The 22,000-nt window shown below is 33.9% G+C and overlaps 1 protein-coding gene across 2 annotated transcripts in view; it reads right to left on the reverse strand.

The window, feature by feature from the left end:
• The window catches only part of LOC148622346 (uncharacterized), a 37,486-nt gene that overhangs the window by 9,431 nt on the left and 6,055 nt on the right, over positions 1-22,000 (reverse strand). For both annotated transcript variants that reach the window (XM_088572190.1, XM_088572191.1), the window contains exons 3-6: positions 16,927-16,993; positions 12,565-12,646; positions 3,304-5,878; positions 478-595 (exon numbers count right to left, since the gene is read on the reverse strand). In XM_088572190.1, coding sequence (XP_088428316.1) covers positions 478-595; positions 3,304-5,878; positions 12,565-12,646; positions 16,927-16,993 — 2,842 coding nt within the window. The remainder of the gene's footprint in view (positions 1-477; positions 596-3,303; positions 5,879-12,564; positions 12,647-16,926; positions 16,994-22,000) is intronic.

Genomic DNA, 22,000 nt, shown 5'->3' on the forward strand with positions numbered 1-22,000 from the left:
AAGTTATCGTAGGTTACATCGGCAAGTACCAAGGACTTCAGAAATGTCGAAAAAGTTACACACAGAACAAAGTTGGACGGGAGACGTAAAAAAATCCAAAAAATTCGAAATTTTTTTTTTTTTCATTTTCACCAAAAAAAAAAACCTTTTTGAGACGGCCCCATTTTTTCGGGTCGGTCGCGTTAGTGCAAACAAATGTATTTTTAATTGTGGTCTTGTTTGAAAAATCGAAATACATGTACTATTCAAACAATGGGATTTCTTGATCTAGTAATGATATAATATTAATGCTATACAATCTGGATTCCTAAATTGTTTGTCTGACTTTAAGTCAGTCACTACAAAAAATTTGCCAGACCAAATCAAAATATGCTAGTCACTGCTTTATGACTGGACCATGTTCAGAATATTGGCTGTGTTGAAAATATGTAAATGTTGAACCAAAGAATTAACAGCACTACCTATATGTACATGTACCTTTCAAAGATTTAGTTTTGACAATACACTGCATAGAACTATCCAACCATTCTTTTTCTAGTTCACAGGAATATACAGCAACACTTGGCATAGGCATATAACCTTTTGAATTCAATGACTGAAATATAAAACAAAATATATGCACATGCATTTGACATGATTGTGTTATAAGTAAATAAATGTAACAGTGATAAGTACTACATACTTTGATAGCTTACTTTAAAAAACTGAACCAAGATAAAAACTATTTTGATTGACTGTTATCTATGTGTGTCATGCATGCCAGGAAAAATTTGATCATCTGAATGGATCCTGATAACAGTTATTTCTATCCAGTGAGACATGGAAAGTGGCTTTATAGTATTATAATATTTTTAGTAATCTACCAACAGTTTATTTTCTAACTGACAAGCACACTTTGGTTCACATTCAAGTTAAAATGCATATTGCAGTGCTATTTGTACAAACCAAGGGCATAGAAGCTATCCATACACTAATAAATGTACATAACAAAACTGAAGTTAACATTATAACAAGAGGCTCCCAGGAGCCTGAATCACTCACCTGGATAAATTTATACCTTACAAGGGCAATAACTCTAACAAGGAGTTGTCCAACAATTTTGACTCCATGAAGACTTTGGTGGGACTTATCATAAGGGTCATTTCATCAATTGAAAGTTTCATTCTACCTATCATAGTTTTCAAGATACTGACTGAATACTGTAACTAGAAGCTCAAGAGAGCCTGAATCGCTCACCTGGATAACCATTTGCTTATTTGAAAAACTTGAGGAATGAGACAGCTTAAGTTAAAATCAACTAAAATTATTCATAGCATTTTCATGACATGAATCAGAATTTTGCTAAAGGCAACAATTTTTGAATTTTTTTCAAAAACCTGTCTTATGACCCCTAAATTCCATTTTTAGTATAGGCAGCCATATCTATTTATGGATTAAAAAATCACAAGTCATTTTGAGCACAATACACTAAAGAGTTATTCTTATTTTCATTCAATGATCTTAAATGGTTTTAGAGAAGAAAATTTTCAAAGTTGCACATGCGAAAATACAAAAAAAAAAATAACACTGTTTCAGTAGCCGTAACTCCTACATCAATTGACCAATCTTTTTGAAAATTTTGGCATAGGTCCGTCTCATGATGCTTAACAATTTTACCAATGCCAGAAATTTGCTAAAGGCAATTTTTGAATTATTTGCAAAAAACTGCAATCTGACCCCAATGTTCAATTTTTAATAATGGCGGCCATGTTTTTTCATGAATCAACAATCCCAATAATCATTTTGTGTAGAATATCCTAAGGAACATATATGCCAATTTTCATTGAATTCTGTGCAATGGATTTTGAGAAGAAGATTTTCGAAGTTGCACGTGCGAAAACTGAAAAAAAAAAAAAAACTGTTTCAGGGACCGTAACTCCTACATCAGTTGACCAATCGTTTTGAAAATTTTGGCATAAGTTCATCTTATGATGCTGAACAATGTTACTTATGCCAGAAATTTGCTAAAGGCAACAGTTTTTGAGTTATTTGCAAAAAACTGCAATCTGACCCCTATGTTCTATTTTTAGTAACAGCAGCCATGTTTTTTCATGGATCAAAAATCCCAACGGTCACTTTGTGCAGAACACCCTAAGGAACAATCATGCTAAGTTTAAAACCTGTCGGTCCAGTAGTTTCAGAGGAGATTTTTAAAAATTTATCCATGACGACGACGAAGGACACCAAGTAATGGCATAAGCTCACTTGGCCTTCGGCCAGGTGAGCTAAAAAGAAGTAATTTTTCACCTCTCAACGACAATAACTCTTACATGGAGTCGTCTGACATCTTTGACCCCTAAAGACTTTTGTAGGCCTTATAATAAGGATCATTTCAGCAACTGAAACCTAAACCTAACTGTTTTGGAAATATATGAAAAAAACTACTCTCTGACCCCAATGTTCTATTTTTAATAACGGCAGCCATGTTCTTTTACGGATAAAAAAATTCTAATTTCATTTTGTTTAGGATACCCTTAAAGACAAAATTACCAACTTTCATTGATTTCTGTATAGTGGTTTCTGAGGAGGAGATTTTTTAATGTAAAAACAACACAACTCCAACATGGATCAACAGATTTTCACCAAAATTTGACCACAGATAGATCTCGTCATGCTGAATACTTTTATCCATGTCAAAATTTGGTTGAACCTTACGGTTTTGGATATACATGCAAAAATCTGCTGACCCCTATGTTATATTTTTAGTAACAGCCACCATGTCTTAACAGATCAAAAATCCAAAAGATCATTTTGTTTAGGATACCCTAAAAACAAAAATACCAACTGTCATTGACTTCAGTATAGTAGGTTCTGAGAAGAATAACATCAAAAACGGCAAAAAAAGTACAAAAAGGGCAATAACTCCAACATGGGACAACAGATTTTCACACAAATTTGACCACAGATAGATCTCATTATGCTGAATATATTTACGCAGTCTGAATTTGGTTAAACCTTACGATTTTGGAGAAATATGCAAAAATCTGCTGTCTGCCCCCATGTTCTATTTTTAGTAATGGCGGCCATATTTTTTAACAGATCAAAAATCCATTTTGTGCAGAATACTCTAAGAAATAACCATCTTAAGTTTCATCCAGATCCATTTAGTAGTTTCATAGGAGAAAATGTTTGAAGATATTGTTAGCAATGACAGACACCAAGTGATGGCAATAGCTCACATGGCCTATGGCAATGTGAGCTAAGAAGGTTGTATAACTAGTCCATTTACTCCAAATATTCATACAATGGATGAGATTAACATACCAGGTTAGAAGGAGTGATGTTTTCTCTGGTGCAATATTCTATGTCTTGAAGGACCTTTTTCTTATTTCCAATCACAAGTTTCACTTTAGTTACATCATCATCAACACAACTTGATTGAATGTCAGAGGAAGACATTTTCTCTGCGTCTTTGCTGGACTGCAATGGGCTCATAATTTGTTCTTCCACTGTGTTGTATGGTTTCAGATCATCACAGTCATCAGAGAAGAAAGAAAACATATCAGGGAAGTAGTTTTCTTCATTACAGCTCCAGATGTTTTCAGGAACACCGTTACCTATTTCTCTGACTTTGTTAGAGTCTGTTACAGTCCATGTTTCCTCATCATCTATTACATGTTGATCTTCATCTTTACGTCTTTCAGACCATTCTCTAGTTTTAGCACGATACTTAGTTCTTTTACTAAATGGTAGCAATCTAATCTTTTCTTCTGCTAATTTATCTTCATCAATCGCTTCCTCATAGCCAGAATCAAAACAAGTATTGCATGCAACATCCAGGAGATTCTGAGGAGTATTTTGGGCTGAAGCAGTAAGACTATCAACATATCCATAAACATCAAAGTCTTGTGTGAATTCTTCAGTTTCTTCATCTTCAACATCTTCACATTCAGGTGGTCTTCCTTTATCCTCACATATTTGTTCAGTAGAAGAAGGTTGATTGTCAATACTACAGCCAGTCTGTATGTACTTGTCATGTTGTTTGCAAACTTTAAACATTGGAACAAAAGATTCATCATCTCCAGATTCTGCCACATCCTGATATTTTTGATATTGGGTCCTTGAAGATGAGTGACCTCCAAAAAGATCTTTCAAATGTAGGTCAGATAAGTCATCCTCTACCAATGTTGATATAGGTCGAAAATGTGTTTTTGGTGAAAGGTACAAATTCTCTTTTTTGTCCTCTTCTTCAAGCACCTCCTGGGGTAAGTTTTCTTCATAATTTATTGCAGCTGAGAAATAACTGATATTGGAATCACTGAGAACATGAGTTATCTTTCTTGGGATAACATCTTTAAAAGCAGAGTTATTGGATGGTATTAATTCAAAACTTTTGGACAGCTTATCAGTTGACGACTGGTTTTCATCCCTCATAGATCTCAACAAATGAACATCTGTCAGTGAGATACTCCTATCATAATCTCTTCTTTGTGGCTCTATTTCTTCATGCCTACGGACATTTTTGTCATTGTCCACAGTCTCAAATGTTATTTTTGGTATAAGAGTGTTGACATTTTCTCCTGCATATAGCTCTAAATCTTCATTTAACATGTTAATTTGAAATATTCCACTATTCCTGTTGTTAAGTGGTCTCTCTTTAAATTGGCCTAATCCAGACTTGAACTCATCAAAGGTGGAATCAAATCCCTCCAAGAAACTCTTATTTTGTTTCTGATATTGATATTGACTGTGGGTTTTGTTCCAAAGGTTAATATCCCAAAGTTGTGAGTAATTTCCAATACTGTATGTAGAATCCACATTATCTCCAAATTCAAAGAAGCAAGACTTGCTGCATGGGAAAACCAAACTTGGACTTGAATCTTCAGAAAAATTTCTTGTAGTTTCAGCAGGTTGATCTTCAAATAGAAAGTAACTGTTGACATTTTCTTCATTGACATCTAATTTCAAAGGTAGATCAGGAGTTTCAACATAACTAGACTTGATCTTCTGATTATGTTCTTGACATTCACTAAGATCTTGAAAAGAAAAATCTCCATGGTTATCATATGGTGAATGAGTTGGTTTTGCCATCTGACAATCAAATGCAAGGAAATCATCAATATCTTGACCTAACGCAAAGGGAGTCTGTGGTTGAATTTCTTCTTCAGCCTCAGTCTCAAATTCTCTTTTAGAGAAATCTTCATCAACATTTTGTAAAACACTTTCTGCCACATTTTGTAACTCTTGATTCTTCATCAAATCATGTAAACCAAATTGATCATCTTCAGACACTTGGTTGGTACTATCAACTGCATAATCTGGATCTGTAAAAACATCATCATTGTAGAAAAATGGACAACTACGCCTCTCATACAAAGGATGACTAGATTCAACTGAACTGATCATATTTGCAAACTGTGGGGTGTACCAAAAGGCATTTTCTTGAAGCTCAGGACTAACACATCCATCACTGTCAAACTCAACTCTTCCTTTCAATTTCTTATCCCTTCCATTCAGTAACATTTCCTTTAGAATAGTTTCTACTTGTTGACAAAGCTTTTTCTCCTCCTTTGATTGTTTGTGAATATCACTGCCTTGGATCAATTCTGCCTGGGGCCAACTCATAAATCGGGCATGGAAATTCTCGCTGGGTTTTGTTTTTGGCTTAGGAATTGGTTTTTCTAAGGTTTTCCTCTTGGTGTCTGACTTAGGAGACTTCTTTTTGTATTTCTTTTCATCCCTTCTTTTTGATGTTTTTCTTTCTTTGTATTTGTATCCATGCTGTTTATTTTGTGGTGGCTTTGTAAATGGATTATCCTTCCAAATATCCTGATGGTGGTAGTCTTCCGAGTTGGCCTTCTCATTTTGTACAGTCAAAGCAGGAAATGCAGCATAATACCTTAAAAAAAAAATTAAAAAAATGCAAGGGCAAACACAATGAGTGGCAAAACGATTAAATTTCTAGAACATGTAATACAGACAAAAAAATATAACTTCAGAGCTTTGCTTCCTTATGTCTGTGCAAGATTAACGACTGGTTTCTTTATTGAGGTAAGTTTCGAACCCTTTTTTATTTATCATTTGTGCAAAGAATATTAATATACATTGACCAAGTTACTTCTGAATGGTGAACAGTAATTAACTCAAATGCAAGCTAATATTCATAGATGTAAAAGAATGAAAACTAAGTTCAGGAGATTTGACCATCTCTAGACTCTTAGTCAAAACTTGATTGCTTAATAAATTATTAATAAACAACACATGGAAAACAGAGGTCTGACCATAAATAATTGTTTATTTTTACGAACATTCACAATAAATTTGATTCATTTAAGCAATTCTATGTATCTGTAAAACTGAAAAAAGATACTAAGTTCAAATGAAATGCATCGTACATAAACTTCTGCTGAAAAATCTTTACATACAGAAAAAAACTTATTAAAAAGAATATCAACTTATTGTCTGAAAAATACAGTAAATCATTCTTTACAGTAGTTGGAATTAAAATTTTGCCAATGGGACTATGGCCCCCTTATCCTTCAATTTCAATGGGCCATTCTAAAAAAAAACAAGGGACAAAATTTGGATTAGCAGCTAAAACCAGAAAGTCAATGCAGACCAAAGGTACATTTGTAACATAAACATTAATTTACACTGCAGATCAAATGTTTTATTAAGAGTTAACAATTTTAAAACAAGTCAATTAATAGTCACATCAAATCACTATTCTTTTCTGTTGTTTGAGTTTTTATATTAATGTATTGTCTAGTCCTTTATCATGGTCCACAGATCCCCCCACCAATTAGACCCTAACTTGGCTATTAAAGGAGTTTATCACAAATGATAGGAAAGAGTCTATTTTTTGTTAAGCTGCAATCAGATTTTGGATTTTTTTGGGGTGCTTCGGGACCAGATAATATGCCTCCACCATTATCAATATTTTCAATTGGGGGTTCATAACCGTGTCCAGCTGCCAAGTAAGTTTCTACGACAATTGCAGTTTGATTCTGGTAATTACCATCATTAATATATTTTAGGCTTTGAAAAAGATAATTACTTCGAGCTTAAAAATGTCTTCGGTGGCATTTTCAATTTCAAATGGAACTGCCAATCTACACTTTTTTTTATATTATCAACTTATTTTTATTCTTTAAAAAAATGTTTATTGTTCTTTCAAACACGTAACATATTAAAATATGTTACCTAAAAAATCAATAAAGTACCGTTTCATTCCCCAGTCTTCAAATCCCCTCAAAAACGAGACGATCAAAACATCCGACTGTAGCAAATAAAAACATCGTTGAAAGACACGTACATGCCTTTTTTTTACTGTCACAAGTAGCGGATGTTCGTTTGTTGGGGTATAACGTTTGAGCAGCAATATTTCAGCCATATTCAGGCTATTAACATGAACTGGATGATAAAATGAACATGAAAGTATAATGAAATTGAAAATGAGATGGGACACGGATAATGGGGTCGACAAATTTTGACTGCCACTGGAAATAGGGAGAGGTGGGTAGGGTCGGGCAATTTAGCCTCCTATGGGAGAATAACACAGTAGGATCTTTTAATGTGCAAGGAATGTGGCATCTTTCCCAACACGTTGCACCACTATGGTTTGCAGTCAGGTTTTCCGCATTACAGCCTGGGGCACACAACCCAGTTGCTCTGTGGGCAGAGCACCCTAGCCCCCAGCTAAGGTTCTGAGCACAATTTAGTCGCTTTTTACGACAAGCTTAGCGCTGCTGCAGGCCTATTCTTTTGACACCCAGACCTGCAGGGGTCCATAAGTAGTGGACAACACTCCACTACCAATGATGGAAACTTTATGCACGCAAATGACGCGACACATTAGTTACTCAATGTGTCATTCTAAGATGAAATGCGACTATGCCACACGGTAATCCCAATCATTGAATTAGTTTAAGAGTCCTTATCTGCTCGAGTTATGTGTCAGTAAAGATATGAAAACAGATGGTTTAACAAATAATAAAATTTCTTATAAACGGGATTTTTATGTACCCACTGGTTGTATGGATATTAAAACTCTTGGGATTAAAGGAAAAGCACAGTTACACAGTAAGAAAGTTCACAAAAAAAAAAGAAGATCCCAACTTCACTCAACATTATTGGTATCAGTCTTGTATTACATATTCCTGAGCGGGTGTATGTCAAAACATGGAGGCTAAAAAATATAGTGCCCTTCTTTTTTGTCTTTTAGTGTTTTTGTTTCTTGGCAAATGGCTACCATTTTTCATCAAAAGTACAGGGTAAATATCAAGCTATGACACAATAAACTTGTTTTGGAGGAAAAACAGTATTTTCATGAAAAATAATGCTTCAGAAAAGGGGTCTATTTTATGAACTCAAAATAAAAGTGAAAGTAGAAAAAGTCTATTTTTAGTTTGACTTGTCCTGGTGTACCAAAGTTCGTGCCTTTTCTCTCTTAAATGGACATAAAAATTATTGAAAAACATGGTTAAAAGTAAGATTGAAACTCCTTGTATATTTTTAAAAAATCATGAAAAATTAAGGTATACTACAGAAGCCTATGGGGCAAAGAATACAAGACTGAGACCTATTCCTGAGAACCATGACTGAGAAAAATGATTTTAATAGTTGAAAAAAGTTTTGTTTTAATATGTGATGGGGACATGCAGGGCATAATCTAGGCAACGAAATTGAGATTTAAGTCATCAAGAATTTTAAAAAATGGTTAAAATTAAAACTCATGTATTTTCAAGAGAAGTGAAGTCGCTGTAAAATTTGACCAAAGAGAGATAACTCTAGCACTCCAGGAAATAAACAACCAAAATGGCGCAGATTTTCAAAGCAAAAAGAAGAAATTGGAAGAAGCTCACTTAATTTTCATTATACTCGATGTCAGTTCAAGCCCATTTTTGATTTCATGATAATTTTTTTCAGCCTTTCTTTTATCAAGGCAGAGTTGTCTTTCATGTTATTTGTTATGTGTTTCTCAGTTAATAAAAACCAAACATCGGCACTTATGATTGATATGCACAATCAAAAAGAATTTTATAATTCCTTATGAGAAATTCCATTGTAATTCTGACATTTTTTTAATAAGTGCAAATTGTTGACAAAATACTGATAGTTGTATTTTTTAATTTCTATGTTGGCAAAGATATAATTTATGACCAATTTGAAAATAAACAAATGAATTTTAGACACAAAATAAAGCGGTAAATCTCTGTTTTCTTCAAACCACCAACAACCAAAAAACATCTTGGTAACAAAATAACAGCCGATTTGACAATGTAAACAATGTGATATGGGTTTAAAATCTCATTGGATTTGAACAATTCACATTTTATGGAGAAGCCATTTTGTATATATACAATGATATGAATAAGCAAGTTATTTTACACATTTTAAAAATCGGTAGGTGTCAATAAAACAGTAGGCCAATTTTGATTTCAAATTCAAATGATATGTTATTTATGTGATGCCTAGTATAGTTCCAAGCAATCCTGGGAATATTTTACCCCTTTTGGGGACTTGGATAATGCATTAACCCAGCAGAACCTATTTGAATGTATGAGTTTGAAATCATAGGAAACAATCACAAAAGGAAAATGTTCCTGGATTAACTATTTAACTTGATGACAAAGTAATCAGGGATTGGCACTTGCAGTAGTCTGGTAGTCCTGTGCCACCCTAATTTTGGAGAGGACTACCCAAAAAATTTCATGGTAGTCCTATGGGCTATCTAAATTTTGCCTTATTTTTCATAAGACTTGAGACCAGAACCGTCACTACCAATTATGCATTACCTGTTTTACCTCTGAAGTAGTCAGTTGGCCACCTAACAAATGAAGTTAGGTGTCAAACCTTGTTAATTTGTTAATGCATAGAGTGACTTCACAGATTTACAATTGTTTGACAAGAAAATTGATAATTGGCAGGTTTAGCTTAGTCAGAATGTTGTGTGTGAGGGGGTCTGATTGATTGATTGATTGTTGGGGTTCAACGTCTGAGCAGCAATATTACAGCTATATTCAGACGATGAACATGAAATGGATGATAAAATGATCATGAAATGATGATGAAATAAAAAAAATGATGGGACACAAGGGCAACAGGGTCGACAAATTTAGAATGCCACTAGAAAAGGGGAGGGACGGGTAGGGTTGGGCAATTAAGCCTCCTGTGGAGGAGCACAAAGGTTCCTACTCCTATGGAATACCACAGCAGGGTTCTTTCACGTGCGAGGAACGTGGCATCTTTCCCGACACGTTGCACAACTATGGTTTGCAGTCAGGTTTTCCGTATTATAGCCTGACAACTCCTGCATGTAACAAGCCAGGGGTGCCCCATTCCACCACCTGGGGCACACATCCCAGTTGCTCTGTGGGCAGAGCGCCCTAGCCCCTGGCTAGATTTCTGAGCACTATTTAGTCGCTTTTTACGACAAGCTTAGCGCTGCTGCAGCCCATTCTTTTGACCCCCGGACCTGGATGGGGCATGAGGGAGTCTGAAGTGACACTTTGTTTTTATATGGTCAAACAAAACATAAGTAAGCTGCTAAAATGGAATGAATTATTGTCACTTAATAAAAATAAAAAATCAGGAAAACTTATTTAATATTTGACTACCACTTCAAGATACAGCAATACATTTATCAATTTAAATTGTAACTATTAATTAATAGAAAATAATCCCACTAAATAATGTACATGTGTGCAGGTTGATTTCTGCTGTGTATCACCTACAATACCAGTGCTTTCATAATGACAGAACAGGGATTGTTTTCACGAATTATCTTGTTCTTTTTCAGGAAGAGACCACATCAAGGTGCAGACCATCCAGGTACTTTAAGGACATGCTGCCAAGAACAAGTTCTCAATGACAATGAATATCTACTATATTCAATTACAGTTACTTATTATACATGTATATTTTCACTTGCAAGTATAGAAAATAGAATTACAGTATTAAAAGTTAAAAAATGCTGGTAGTGAACTTAAAAATGCAATAAAATAATAAATGAATTATAATCAGACCAGATATTTTTATGGTTGTGACCCCATATTTGACACATCTACATGTAACTTGAAACTGATACCGTTATCAGGGGATGCAACTCTATAAACTCGTAACTAGGCATTACCACATTGTGGTATTGACTGGTAAAATGCTATACTACAGATTAATTCATACCACATGGAAAGGTTTGATCAAAATTTTTACTAATATGGTCTCACTAACCACTTCTAACGTTTCCATTACTTAACATGTTAAAAAAGTGATTTTAAAAGTTTCACTGTGAATTCCCAGGACAAATGACATCTTAAAGTTGCATACCATTGCGAAGCTGGGAAAATAAGGCTTCCAAAATCATTATGCTAATAGTACGATAATTGTAGAAATTCTTCACAAAATTTACTTGAAGAAATAATACTGAAAATCCACATTTTTACCTTTTCTGCTGACAGCATGGAGGCAAATCACTCACACATGTAAACAATATTCATAAAAAGTACACATTCTTTTTTTTTGGTGTTTTTGGTACTACATAGGGGGGTGGCCATTTGACCCGGAAGTGGTTAGTGAGACCAATGAAATAAGTTGAATTATTTCCCATTGCATGCATATAACAATAGCTATCTTCCTTCTATCTTCCTTCAACCTCTTAGCCTATGCAAGAGACTAGTAAACTTCACTAGGGCTAGTTGAAATTGGGTATAAATTCCTCTTTAAAACTATATTGGAAATAACTGAATTTGTTTTGGCCTAGTAGCTGAGAAAGTATTTGAGACAGACTGCACATCATCACACAATTCAGAACTTCTTACTAACTTAATCAAACTCTACTTCTAAGCAGTTGAGAAATAAAATTTACAATATGTGAACATGTACATCCTTTAAGGGGGATAATCTCCCCTTGTTGGCATCAGTCGATATATTTCTTCCTTCATAATGTTAACACACATATGATGCTTTATTGTCCCATAAAATTTCTTCAAAATTTAATCAAGCAGTTTAGTTGCGCATTCCAGTGCTCATCTTTAGCCACTAGCCCGAAGCCCAGGCTTTGATTTGGACTAGTTGAATCCTATTCAGTCCTCTAATATTCTGGCTAGTTGTTGAGAATTTTGAAGGAAAGGACTGGCATTCAGATAAACAGTGATAAAATACAATCACAAATCAGGAACTAACTTACATGTATTAGAACCTCCCTCCCAAATTAATTTTCATTTTTGCTGTTCACTACTATTTATGACCAGTGTTTGATCTCTACAGCACAGCAGAATAGGGTAATTTAACAATGATAAAAAATTATGCTTTTAACTCATTGGTCATCTGTCTTTTTTGTAAGTTTATTAACATTCACTCATTCAAAGAGCTATGAATTCAAAGACCTATACATTGTATCCCATCATAGATTACTAGAAACTGTACTATTAGTTTTCTATCAGTGCCAATCAATTCTTTCTCTCCTAAATTTTACAAATCAAGTATCATTTTCTTTGTTATTGATGCTTGCTGTGATTTTCTCTGCAATATTGAGATCTATCTTCAGACCTCAATTTAAGCAGTAACAAGTGTTACATGTTATACCTTTCTGCAGGATCCTCCAACTCAGGGGAACTACCTTCACTTATGGAAGGGGTGCTGTCTCCTTGGTCTGTGTCATCAGAACCTAAGAATACAAAAACAACACAATGTTCATCGTTACAACTTAGGTGTAAGTAGTATCATATTTTTCGGACTATACATTTAAGATGTGGAGTATAAGTTTAATTTCCTAATTTTGACCATAATAGTAGATCCAAGTTGAGCAGTTTGTTTTTAACTGCATACTATTCCAGCGATGTTACTTTGTACAGTATTTCAGAATTAAATTAATATTTGTATTTTCGTTGAAGTGTACTTTCTTCATAAGTTCAATTATTTTTACTGAATTGTGTGTCAACTGCTCTGACACCTTAGATCAGGTGTACGAAAATGTAAATATGTCAAGCATAGGCACCCATGTGTGAAATTAGCAGGAAACGGGTCATGCACATGTAATTAGGCACGGTCATTAATAAACAATATTACCTGGTACTCCGAAATACAATAAAACAAAAGGCTCCCAAGAGCCTGAATTGCTCACCTGGTTAAGTTTTTGCCTTTCAAGGGCAATAACTCTAACAAGAAGTTGTCCGTCAATTTTGACTACATGAAGACTTTGGTAGGACTTATCACGAGGATCAATTCATCAAATCGAAAGTTTCATTTGATCTATTATAGTTTTCAAGATACTGACTGCAAAAAAACCTAATATTTTGCCTTTCAAGGGCAATAACTCTTATATGGAGTTGTCTGACAACTTTGATCCCTGGACACTTCTGTAGGCCTTATAAAAAGAATCATTTCAGCAATTGAAAGTTTCATTCTTTCAATCATACTTTTCAAGATATAGGCTGAAACCTAAGAAAAAAAGTCATTTTTCACCTCTCAAGGGCAATAACCCTTACATGGAGTTGTCTGACAACTTTGATCCCTGAGGACTTTTGTAGGCCTTACAATAACGGTATTTCAGCAATACCTATCAGTTTTGGAGATGTATGCAAAAATCTGCTGTCTGACCCCTTAGTTCTATTTTTAGTAATGGCGGCCATGTTTTTTAACCAATCAAAAATCCAAAAGGTAATTTTCTTAAGGATACCCTACAAAACAAAAATACCAACTTTCAATGAACTCCGTACAGTAGTTTTTGAGAATAACATCAAAAACAGCAAAAAACTTATTCTCAAAAGGGCAACAACTCCAACATGGGTCAACAGATTTTCATCAGAATTTGACCACAGATAGATACTATCATGCTGAATACTTTTTCCCATGTCAGAATTTGGCTAAACCTAACAGTTTTGGAGATATATGCAAAGATCTGCTGTCTGACCCCTATGTTCTATTTTTAGTAACAATGGCCATGTTTTTTAACCAATAAAAAATCCAAATGGTCATTTCTTGCAGGATACTCTAGAACAGTCATTATAAGTTTCATGCAATTCTATTCCGTAGTTTCAGAGGAGACGATGTTTGAAGAAATTGTTAATGACGACAACGGACACCAAGTGATGGCAATAGATTTTTTACCTGTAAATTTGATAGCAATTAGCCATTTAGATAACACCTTAACTGATAATAATTTGAGCCACTTACAAATGTGTTACAACATACCGTAAATGGGTATAAATTTGCATATTAAAGAACCGATAACTCCGGAACACTTGGTAATGTCTTTCTAGTTAATAAAGAGTTTTGTTAACGCATCTCCTAGAGTTTGTTTATATATTTTATCGATTTCAAAGTTTTGATTAATATCGTTGTATTCATTCATAAAGGATAGCGGCACTGATCAATAATCGCTGGTTTGAGTGATGGCTTTCCATGACTGCAGTTAACCCACAATTTTGAATGAAAACAATCAAAAGTGAACTAATCAAATCTAATGAAATGGTAGATGAACATTTTTTTTCTTGAAAAATCCTTATGCAAGTCGAAGTGGACGATAAGTCAAGGCTGACACTTTGCTGAAAAATAGTACATGTATAGACTTATAGTTTGGAAAATATGGTACTACAAAACATGTGTATAATTGTTAATTTTGAAAATTTCATCTCATTTTGAAATAAAAACTATTTCAAGATGGTCAAAAAATAAATTCAAAGTACCGTTTAAAAAGACTTATTTTATCCTTGAATTTGGGAATTTAAGTAGTGTATATATGTAAGTATATAGTGAATGCTGTCATAAAAACCAGTAATCATGATAATATGTTTAAAAAAAAACAAAAAACACAACAAAACAAAACAAAACCACAATCACAGAGCTTTAGTACAATTCTTGGGGCCTTTCCAATACTAAAGGCAATATACTATGATTAGTAATACATTGTATAAGGCACTTGGAAACTATCACAGGCGGAAGCTTTCTCATTGGAAGAGCAACTTACAGAATGAACTTGCCCTACGAAATTTTAACTTGGTTGACTAGCTATTTCAAACACTGAAAAAAATTGGGGGGCTCTGAAGGCCCATAATCGACCAGCCATGACACCCATCTTCCTTCCTTCTCTCTCCCAAATCTACAACCGCAAAATTGTACTAATATCCGAGGTAATATTTTTTTAACAACATTATAGAAGTATAAAAAGATAATGATAGAGCACCTATGTGGACATTAATGATACACCATCCTGTAATAAGATAAATAAAGAACTGCGCTATGAGCACATGATATGCCTATCCGCCGAACACAAAAATGAAAAAACCACCTCCTTGTTTTAAGAAAAAGTGACAAATCAGTAATGTGAAATTGAAATATTCTAGAAAACGAAAGAGCTTATGACCATGAATACATAGAATATCTTAAAGTTTCCTGGCATTTGCAGGACGCAATTTTCAGTTACAGCACGAAAACGAAAAAACACTCCGCTTTTTCATGAAAAAATCAAAACTTTATAGAAAACAAAAGGGAGCTTATGATTATGAATAAAAAGAATATCCTTAAGTTTCCTGGCATTTGCTGAAAAGGATTTTCAGTTAAGAGCTTTACAACAGAATAAAGAGCTGCGCATAAAGTGTAATGATATGCCTGTTGCCCTTATAACTTGTCCTTATGCTTTAAATGAAGTTATATGATAAACTAGAAATATGTGAGCCCTGTCAAATACCCTCTCCCCTCCCTCCACCAAAAAAAAAGTACAAAAAAAAACACCAAAAATTTGGCACTATCATAACAAATGGTCCGTTTTCAATGAATACATTTCCTTGGCCGTTTCTGCCTTTTTTTAAAGAGTAAAACCTCATAACACCAGTGTTAGAAACTTACTTTTAGGTCAAGATAGACCCATCATAATTCTATGTACACCTCTCTAGATTTCAAAGGAAATTGAGCCAATTCCATCATTGACTTGCTTGATTTTATACAGACTCAGTCCGTAGGTCTCAGGCCTTCCATTAAGAGGCAGTACCAGGTAATTTTACCCTTCTAAGCTACTGAAAGGTACCTCCAGAATTTAAAAATTTCATACATTTTTATTAAACAAAATGATAAAAAGTTCCTCCTACAAAACCAAAGGTACATGTACCTGCATTGCAAAAAAAATAATGAAACCCTTGTAGGTCTACAATGCACTGCTAATTTCTTTCACTGTAACACAGAAACGTAAAATTTGAAGGGATCTTACTTCAATAGATATGAATAATTCACCCAAGTTTCATAAAAGTTAGTTAAAGTGTTTTTGAGTTATTGTGCAAAAACTTGAAAATCCCCTCTTTTTAAGTTTAAAAATTCATAAACATGGAAACGATAGATATGAAATTTTTAAAAACCGAAAGGGAACTTACGTCAATAGATATGAACAATTCACTAAAGAGTCACAAAAGTAGGTGAAAGTGCTCACAGTAGTTCTAGTTGATCATATAAATTCATTAAAAGCATAAGGACAAGTTAAAAGGGCAACGAGAGTATCATATGCTTCAAGCGCAGCTCTTTATTCATTTCTAGCGTGAAAACAGAAAACCATCCCCCTTTTCTCAAATCAAAAAAGTCCTATAACTCAAAAACTAAATGTTCAATATTAATTTTGAATTTAGGGACCCTAATTTCCATCAATATGAACAACTGACCAAAATTTTATTTAAATGCTCAAAGCATTTTGGGGTTTTTGTACAAAGTGTTGATGGCAAACAGACAGCAGTAAACCATAAATTGATGGGCGTACAAAATCATTGCACAGTGCATTAACTTATTACAAATAGGATGGTGCAAATATTGGAACTTGACTGGGCAAGTTTGCAAAATTTGTTTGTAACTGTCAGAATACAAACAGACACATACTAATGTTGAAACAGGTTATCACCCCACCACATGCATCAGGGTATCAAAGGTTACACTAACCAAAATAAAAACCATTCATTTTTTTTATACCTGATGACTGGTTTAACTCCTTCAACTTGTTGCTAAGCTCCTCTACAAGCTTCTCAATACCACACTTCTAAAATAAAATAACCTATAAATTAACATCATTAAATTGAACACAAGCAGTATAAACAAATCTTATTCTTGCATGTTGTGTGAACATTGTACAACAGGGCTCACGCTACTGGGTGTTTGTCGCCCTGGAGTCGCACACCTCGCCCTCTGACAAAACCAAAAGCGAAGTAAAGTCACCCTCTCATTTTCAGTCATCGCCCATGATTGGGACTTACTCCGTATTTTAGCGGTATTTTACCAGAGTTATCTCTCTTCCAATAACCATTCAAACAAAAATGGTGTACTACATACATGTACTAGTATGTACAATCATACAAAACCATATCTCAGTGCAATTATGCATGTAATCCATTTTAAATTGTGCAGAGTAAACTCAGCATCTTCTTTTATTATTTGAAAACAAACTTATTCCGTCTGCTGGCTTCATGACATAAGCCAATATATAATGTGTATTTAGTTCCATCTACATGTACCTACATGTAACTATATTTATAATACTAATATACTTGCCCTAATTAAAATTCTTATAAAAATTTTCTCAAATTCAAAAAAAAATTAATGAGAACTTTTATTTACACTGAAATTCATTTCTACTATTTGAAAGTACAAAATGTACATCCAGCAAATATTTCCATCTTTCCATTGACATCAGTTGAAGTGGGTTTAGTAATTAATTTTTTAAGTACAGCAACATTACATGTATTTGGCAAATTAAGCCACATTTGTGTTATGTATAGTGTGATGCTGTATAGGTTCTTGAGGATAGGTAGAAGGAAACTTGTGCAACTCTTACTTTTCATTAAATGCATACCATGAGGTGCAGTTTATGAGGAAATGTAACAAATGTTCAAGAATGTATATAGTAAATTTCTAATATCATCACAATTTTGAAGGAATATTTCTTTTAATTATTGCAAACAAAACTTATGGGAAAAATAATGCACTGTTGAAATTACAGGAAATGTGAAGACTACAGGGGAGGTAAATCATTTTGTATAACAGTGATAATTTTACAATTTGTTCACACACATGGTTCTACAAATTTGAGACCTGTTAAAATGCCAACTTGTCAAAATTACTTGTGGAGTAGGAATTAATCTTTAGAAAATGTTGGTATGTTCACAAAATAGTGGTATATCCAATCAGGATTCATTTTCTAATTGTCAAAACCTAGTCAGGTCTCACTAGCCACTTCTAATGTTTCCATTACTTTACATGTTAAAAAAGTAATTTTCTAAGTTTCACTGTGAATTCCCAGGACAAATAACATCTTAAAAGTGCATACCATTGCAAAGCTGGGAAAACAAAGCTTTCAAAATCATTATGCTAATGGTACGATGATTGTAGAAATTCTTCAATTGAATAAATAACACTGAAAATCCACATTTTAAACTTTTCTGCTCACTGACAGCATGGAGGCAAATTACTCACACATGTTAACAATATTCATACACTTTTGTAGTAAATTACATATATGGTTCTAAAGTACACATTCTCAGCTTTATTTTGACTACTTTTAATCAAAATACGCACAAAAAATGCACTTACAATGCATGGGTCTAGGTTCTGTGTGTTTTTGGTACTACATAGGGGGTGGCCATTTGGTTAGTGAGACCTCAGCTGATTGCTCCTTGAAGATTTACCTGTCATAAAACGAACCCTCATGCTGTTTAGACAGCAATTAACACCTTTTGTCAGATTTATAACTCTTCTAATTAAAGAAATGAAAATTATTTGTCACAATTTTTTATCATATACAGTCAAACCTGCTCTGCTGATCACCTCAAATCACCTTCACTTAATGGTCATTTCAAAAGCCGCCCAACTATTTTCTCTATTTTAACTCACCTCCCTAACGCGTCTAACGGTCACCTATTTTTTGGCCGAAGTAGTCTTTCTGACTTCTTATACCGGCCATTTTGTAAACATTCAGTTACCCGATAACAGTACTGTGTCACATGATTTAATTATATTTAGAACATGTAAATATAGATAATTAGGTTGCTGAAAGGATTAAATCGGTATTGCAATGAAAACAAAATTAAAGATTCGATAGTAAAGGTGTGAAATTTACTCAATGGTCGTAAAAACGTCAGTCTTCAGTTTAATTTTGAAAGTTTGAGTTGCAACGAAATATCTCAGAAATGGAAATGGATAGAAAGAAATGAGGCAATTAAAAAATCAAATAGTGGAAAAGGTGCCTGTGCCGTTGTAAATGAAATTATGTTGGAATAACACAAATTACTAAAATTGCCAAAATAAAAGCAGAAATTATACAGAACATTGAAAATAATGTAGATGGTGAAAACAACATAAAACGGAAAATGAGGAAATACTTTGCTTTTTACTGTCACATATTTTTATCAGAATGATATTTTGAATGAAAATATTTTTAAATACATGAATCTACCTCTGAAAATTACATGGAGTATTATCAGGGTTTTAGCTAGGATTTTGAGTCACTTCTGCGTAAAGCATGAACGACATGTTATGGGCAGCAGAAGTTTCTAAATAGTCAATAGTATCATAAACTAAAGACATAAACATGCTTAATATAATTATCTTAATTTTACAGATACAGACATAACAATAAATACAACAAATGTTTTATATGGGAATAAATATCGGTCTGCATCCATTAAAGATTGAAATCATTTGACACGACAAACCCTTAAAATAAGGATATACATGTATATATAAGTTATATTTTAAACGTACATAAAATCAGAAATGTCTCTGGTAAACTCAAGCTTTTTCCGGTGGTCAAAAAATGACCGTCTGAAGACGATTGAGAACCCTGCGATTATCTTTAGTGTTCCTAATGATCAAAGGATTGATAAATTGTTGATATTTTAAAGGATTATTAAGGATGCACATATCAGGGATACCAGGTTAACAACAATAGAATTATTTCACACCTGGCTCACCAGGTAATTACCAATTGTGGGGTCATAAACTTGTCAGAGCGTAAGGCCAGGTGAAATTATGTAACTTTCGATAGACAGTTTTTAACAATACTTAAATTTAAGGCGACGAAAATTTATCTGAAATACTTTTTGAATTGATTTTTTTTATACACTTTTCAAATTTTAAGTGACGAAAACTATCTAAAACATTTTCTTCATTTATGAAATCCTTTCGTGAATGGCAAAAACGACGAGGGCTAGCTAAATCACTGGGTATTAAGACAATCAGAGGTAGTACAATCTAATGGAATATGGATTATATGCTGACATCAAAGTCTTTCTATATCACAATTTGTAACCTCATTCCAAAGGTCACCTCTCTATAAAGGTCACTTCTAGTATTCTCCAGAGGTGACTGCTTAATACAGGTTTGACTGCACTTCATAATTAAATTTTGTTTTGTAAAAAATCATATGAACATGAGTAATTCCCTTTGTAAACTTCCAGTTGTCCGAGTTTTTCAATGATTTTTAGGATAGTTTTAATGATTTTTAAATAAATTACTGTTAGGATGCAGCTGATATTATGATGATGTGTCCCGTGGACGCACTATGTTTTAACTTGGCGCGTCCAGCAAGTTTTTTCTTGGGTCCAGGACGCATGTATGCGCCTTATCGAGAACCCTGATGAATTACAATATTTTTTGTTCATCACACCTGTCGTACTATTTTTAGACATGGGTGATTTCACAACCTATTTCTTGACTGATTTTCCCACCAAAAACCATGTACTCTTGATACATAACAACATGGCAATGTAAACCAAAGATGACCATTTCCTTTTTCTTTTCAAAGTGTTTAGGAAAGAGTAATTAAGGGAACCAAGGTTGTAACGATAATCAAAAGAATGCAATCCAGGGACAAAGACAAGACATGGAAAACAGACATACACAACAAAGAACACAAAGTAACTAAAATCATACACACAAAGCAACAAAAGCAAATATAAGCAACTCAGACTCCACTAAAAACTGGGAGCTTGGACCAAGTGCACTGGTAGAAAGAGGAAAGGAAAACTATGACACGTTGAACAAATCAGTTTTCATGACGCATATGGATAAGTATCTGATGGAATAAATATTGTTTGGGAAATAAATATTCTTTTATAAGGTAACTCAGCTTCCAAATGTTGAAAACAACTTGTGATTTTGCAACATTCAGCTTTGCATTTATAAATAGCCACATGCTTTTGGCCAGGGTTGATTTACTTTTGACCATAGTCAGTTTTGATTGGTTAAGTACATGTATAGGATATTTATATCTGATTGACACCTTCCTTAAAATTAATCTGTGGCCAGGTGGGGGTGACTGATAAAGAATTTTGTCAGCAATTGGCTTCAGACACCTGTGCAGTTATGCGGTGATCAACAGACCATAGCATGTTTACTGCTATCAATTTCAAGAGATAATTACCTTGTAGGATGCCGTAAATAACCTAGGGGCACAAACGTTTCCCTTTATAATCAATTTTTAATACTCATACATGTATTAAACTTTATAGCACAGCGCTGGTAGCAAGATAGCACAGTACTGAGGTCAATAGCGCAACACCCAAACTCGATAGCGCTGTAAAGGCCTAGGGAGAACACTGGTCTATGAAAGACAACAGTGCCATACCAATATACAACCGCAAAATTTTTCAAGAGGTGCAGCTTGACATGACAGCAGAAGTCAAAATCCTGAATAGTAAGCAAGTACAAACACATCATTCAAGCTTGATATAGATAATACTAGACTGTGATTCTAAGTGTGACACAGAATAAGTAGTAAAATGGCTAATTTGTGGTCCAAAATTATTTTAACAGTTCAACTCATAACTAAAATCTATACCACAGTTGCAATACCAGCTTTCCTATGGTGATATGACACCTAATTACTAGGCCTGCCTTTCTAAAATGGTCTAAAGGAAACCCTCAAGTGGTACAGTACAAAATCAAAGAGATCTACCGGTATTCACTTTTACTTATGTTATTGAACATATATTTTGTATATGTATAAGTCTGAAACCTCTCATTGTTTACAAAAATTTGATTTTTAAATTCC

The sequence above is a fragment of the Perna viridis genome, chromosome 3 (genome assembly GCF_037379345.1).
Source record: "Perna viridis isolate PV_CMFRI_1.1 ecotype Kerala chromosome 3, ASM3737934v1, whole genome shotgun sequence".
Taxonomy (NCBI): domain Eukaryota; kingdom Metazoa; phylum Mollusca; class Bivalvia; order Mytilida; family Mytilidae; genus Perna; species Perna viridis.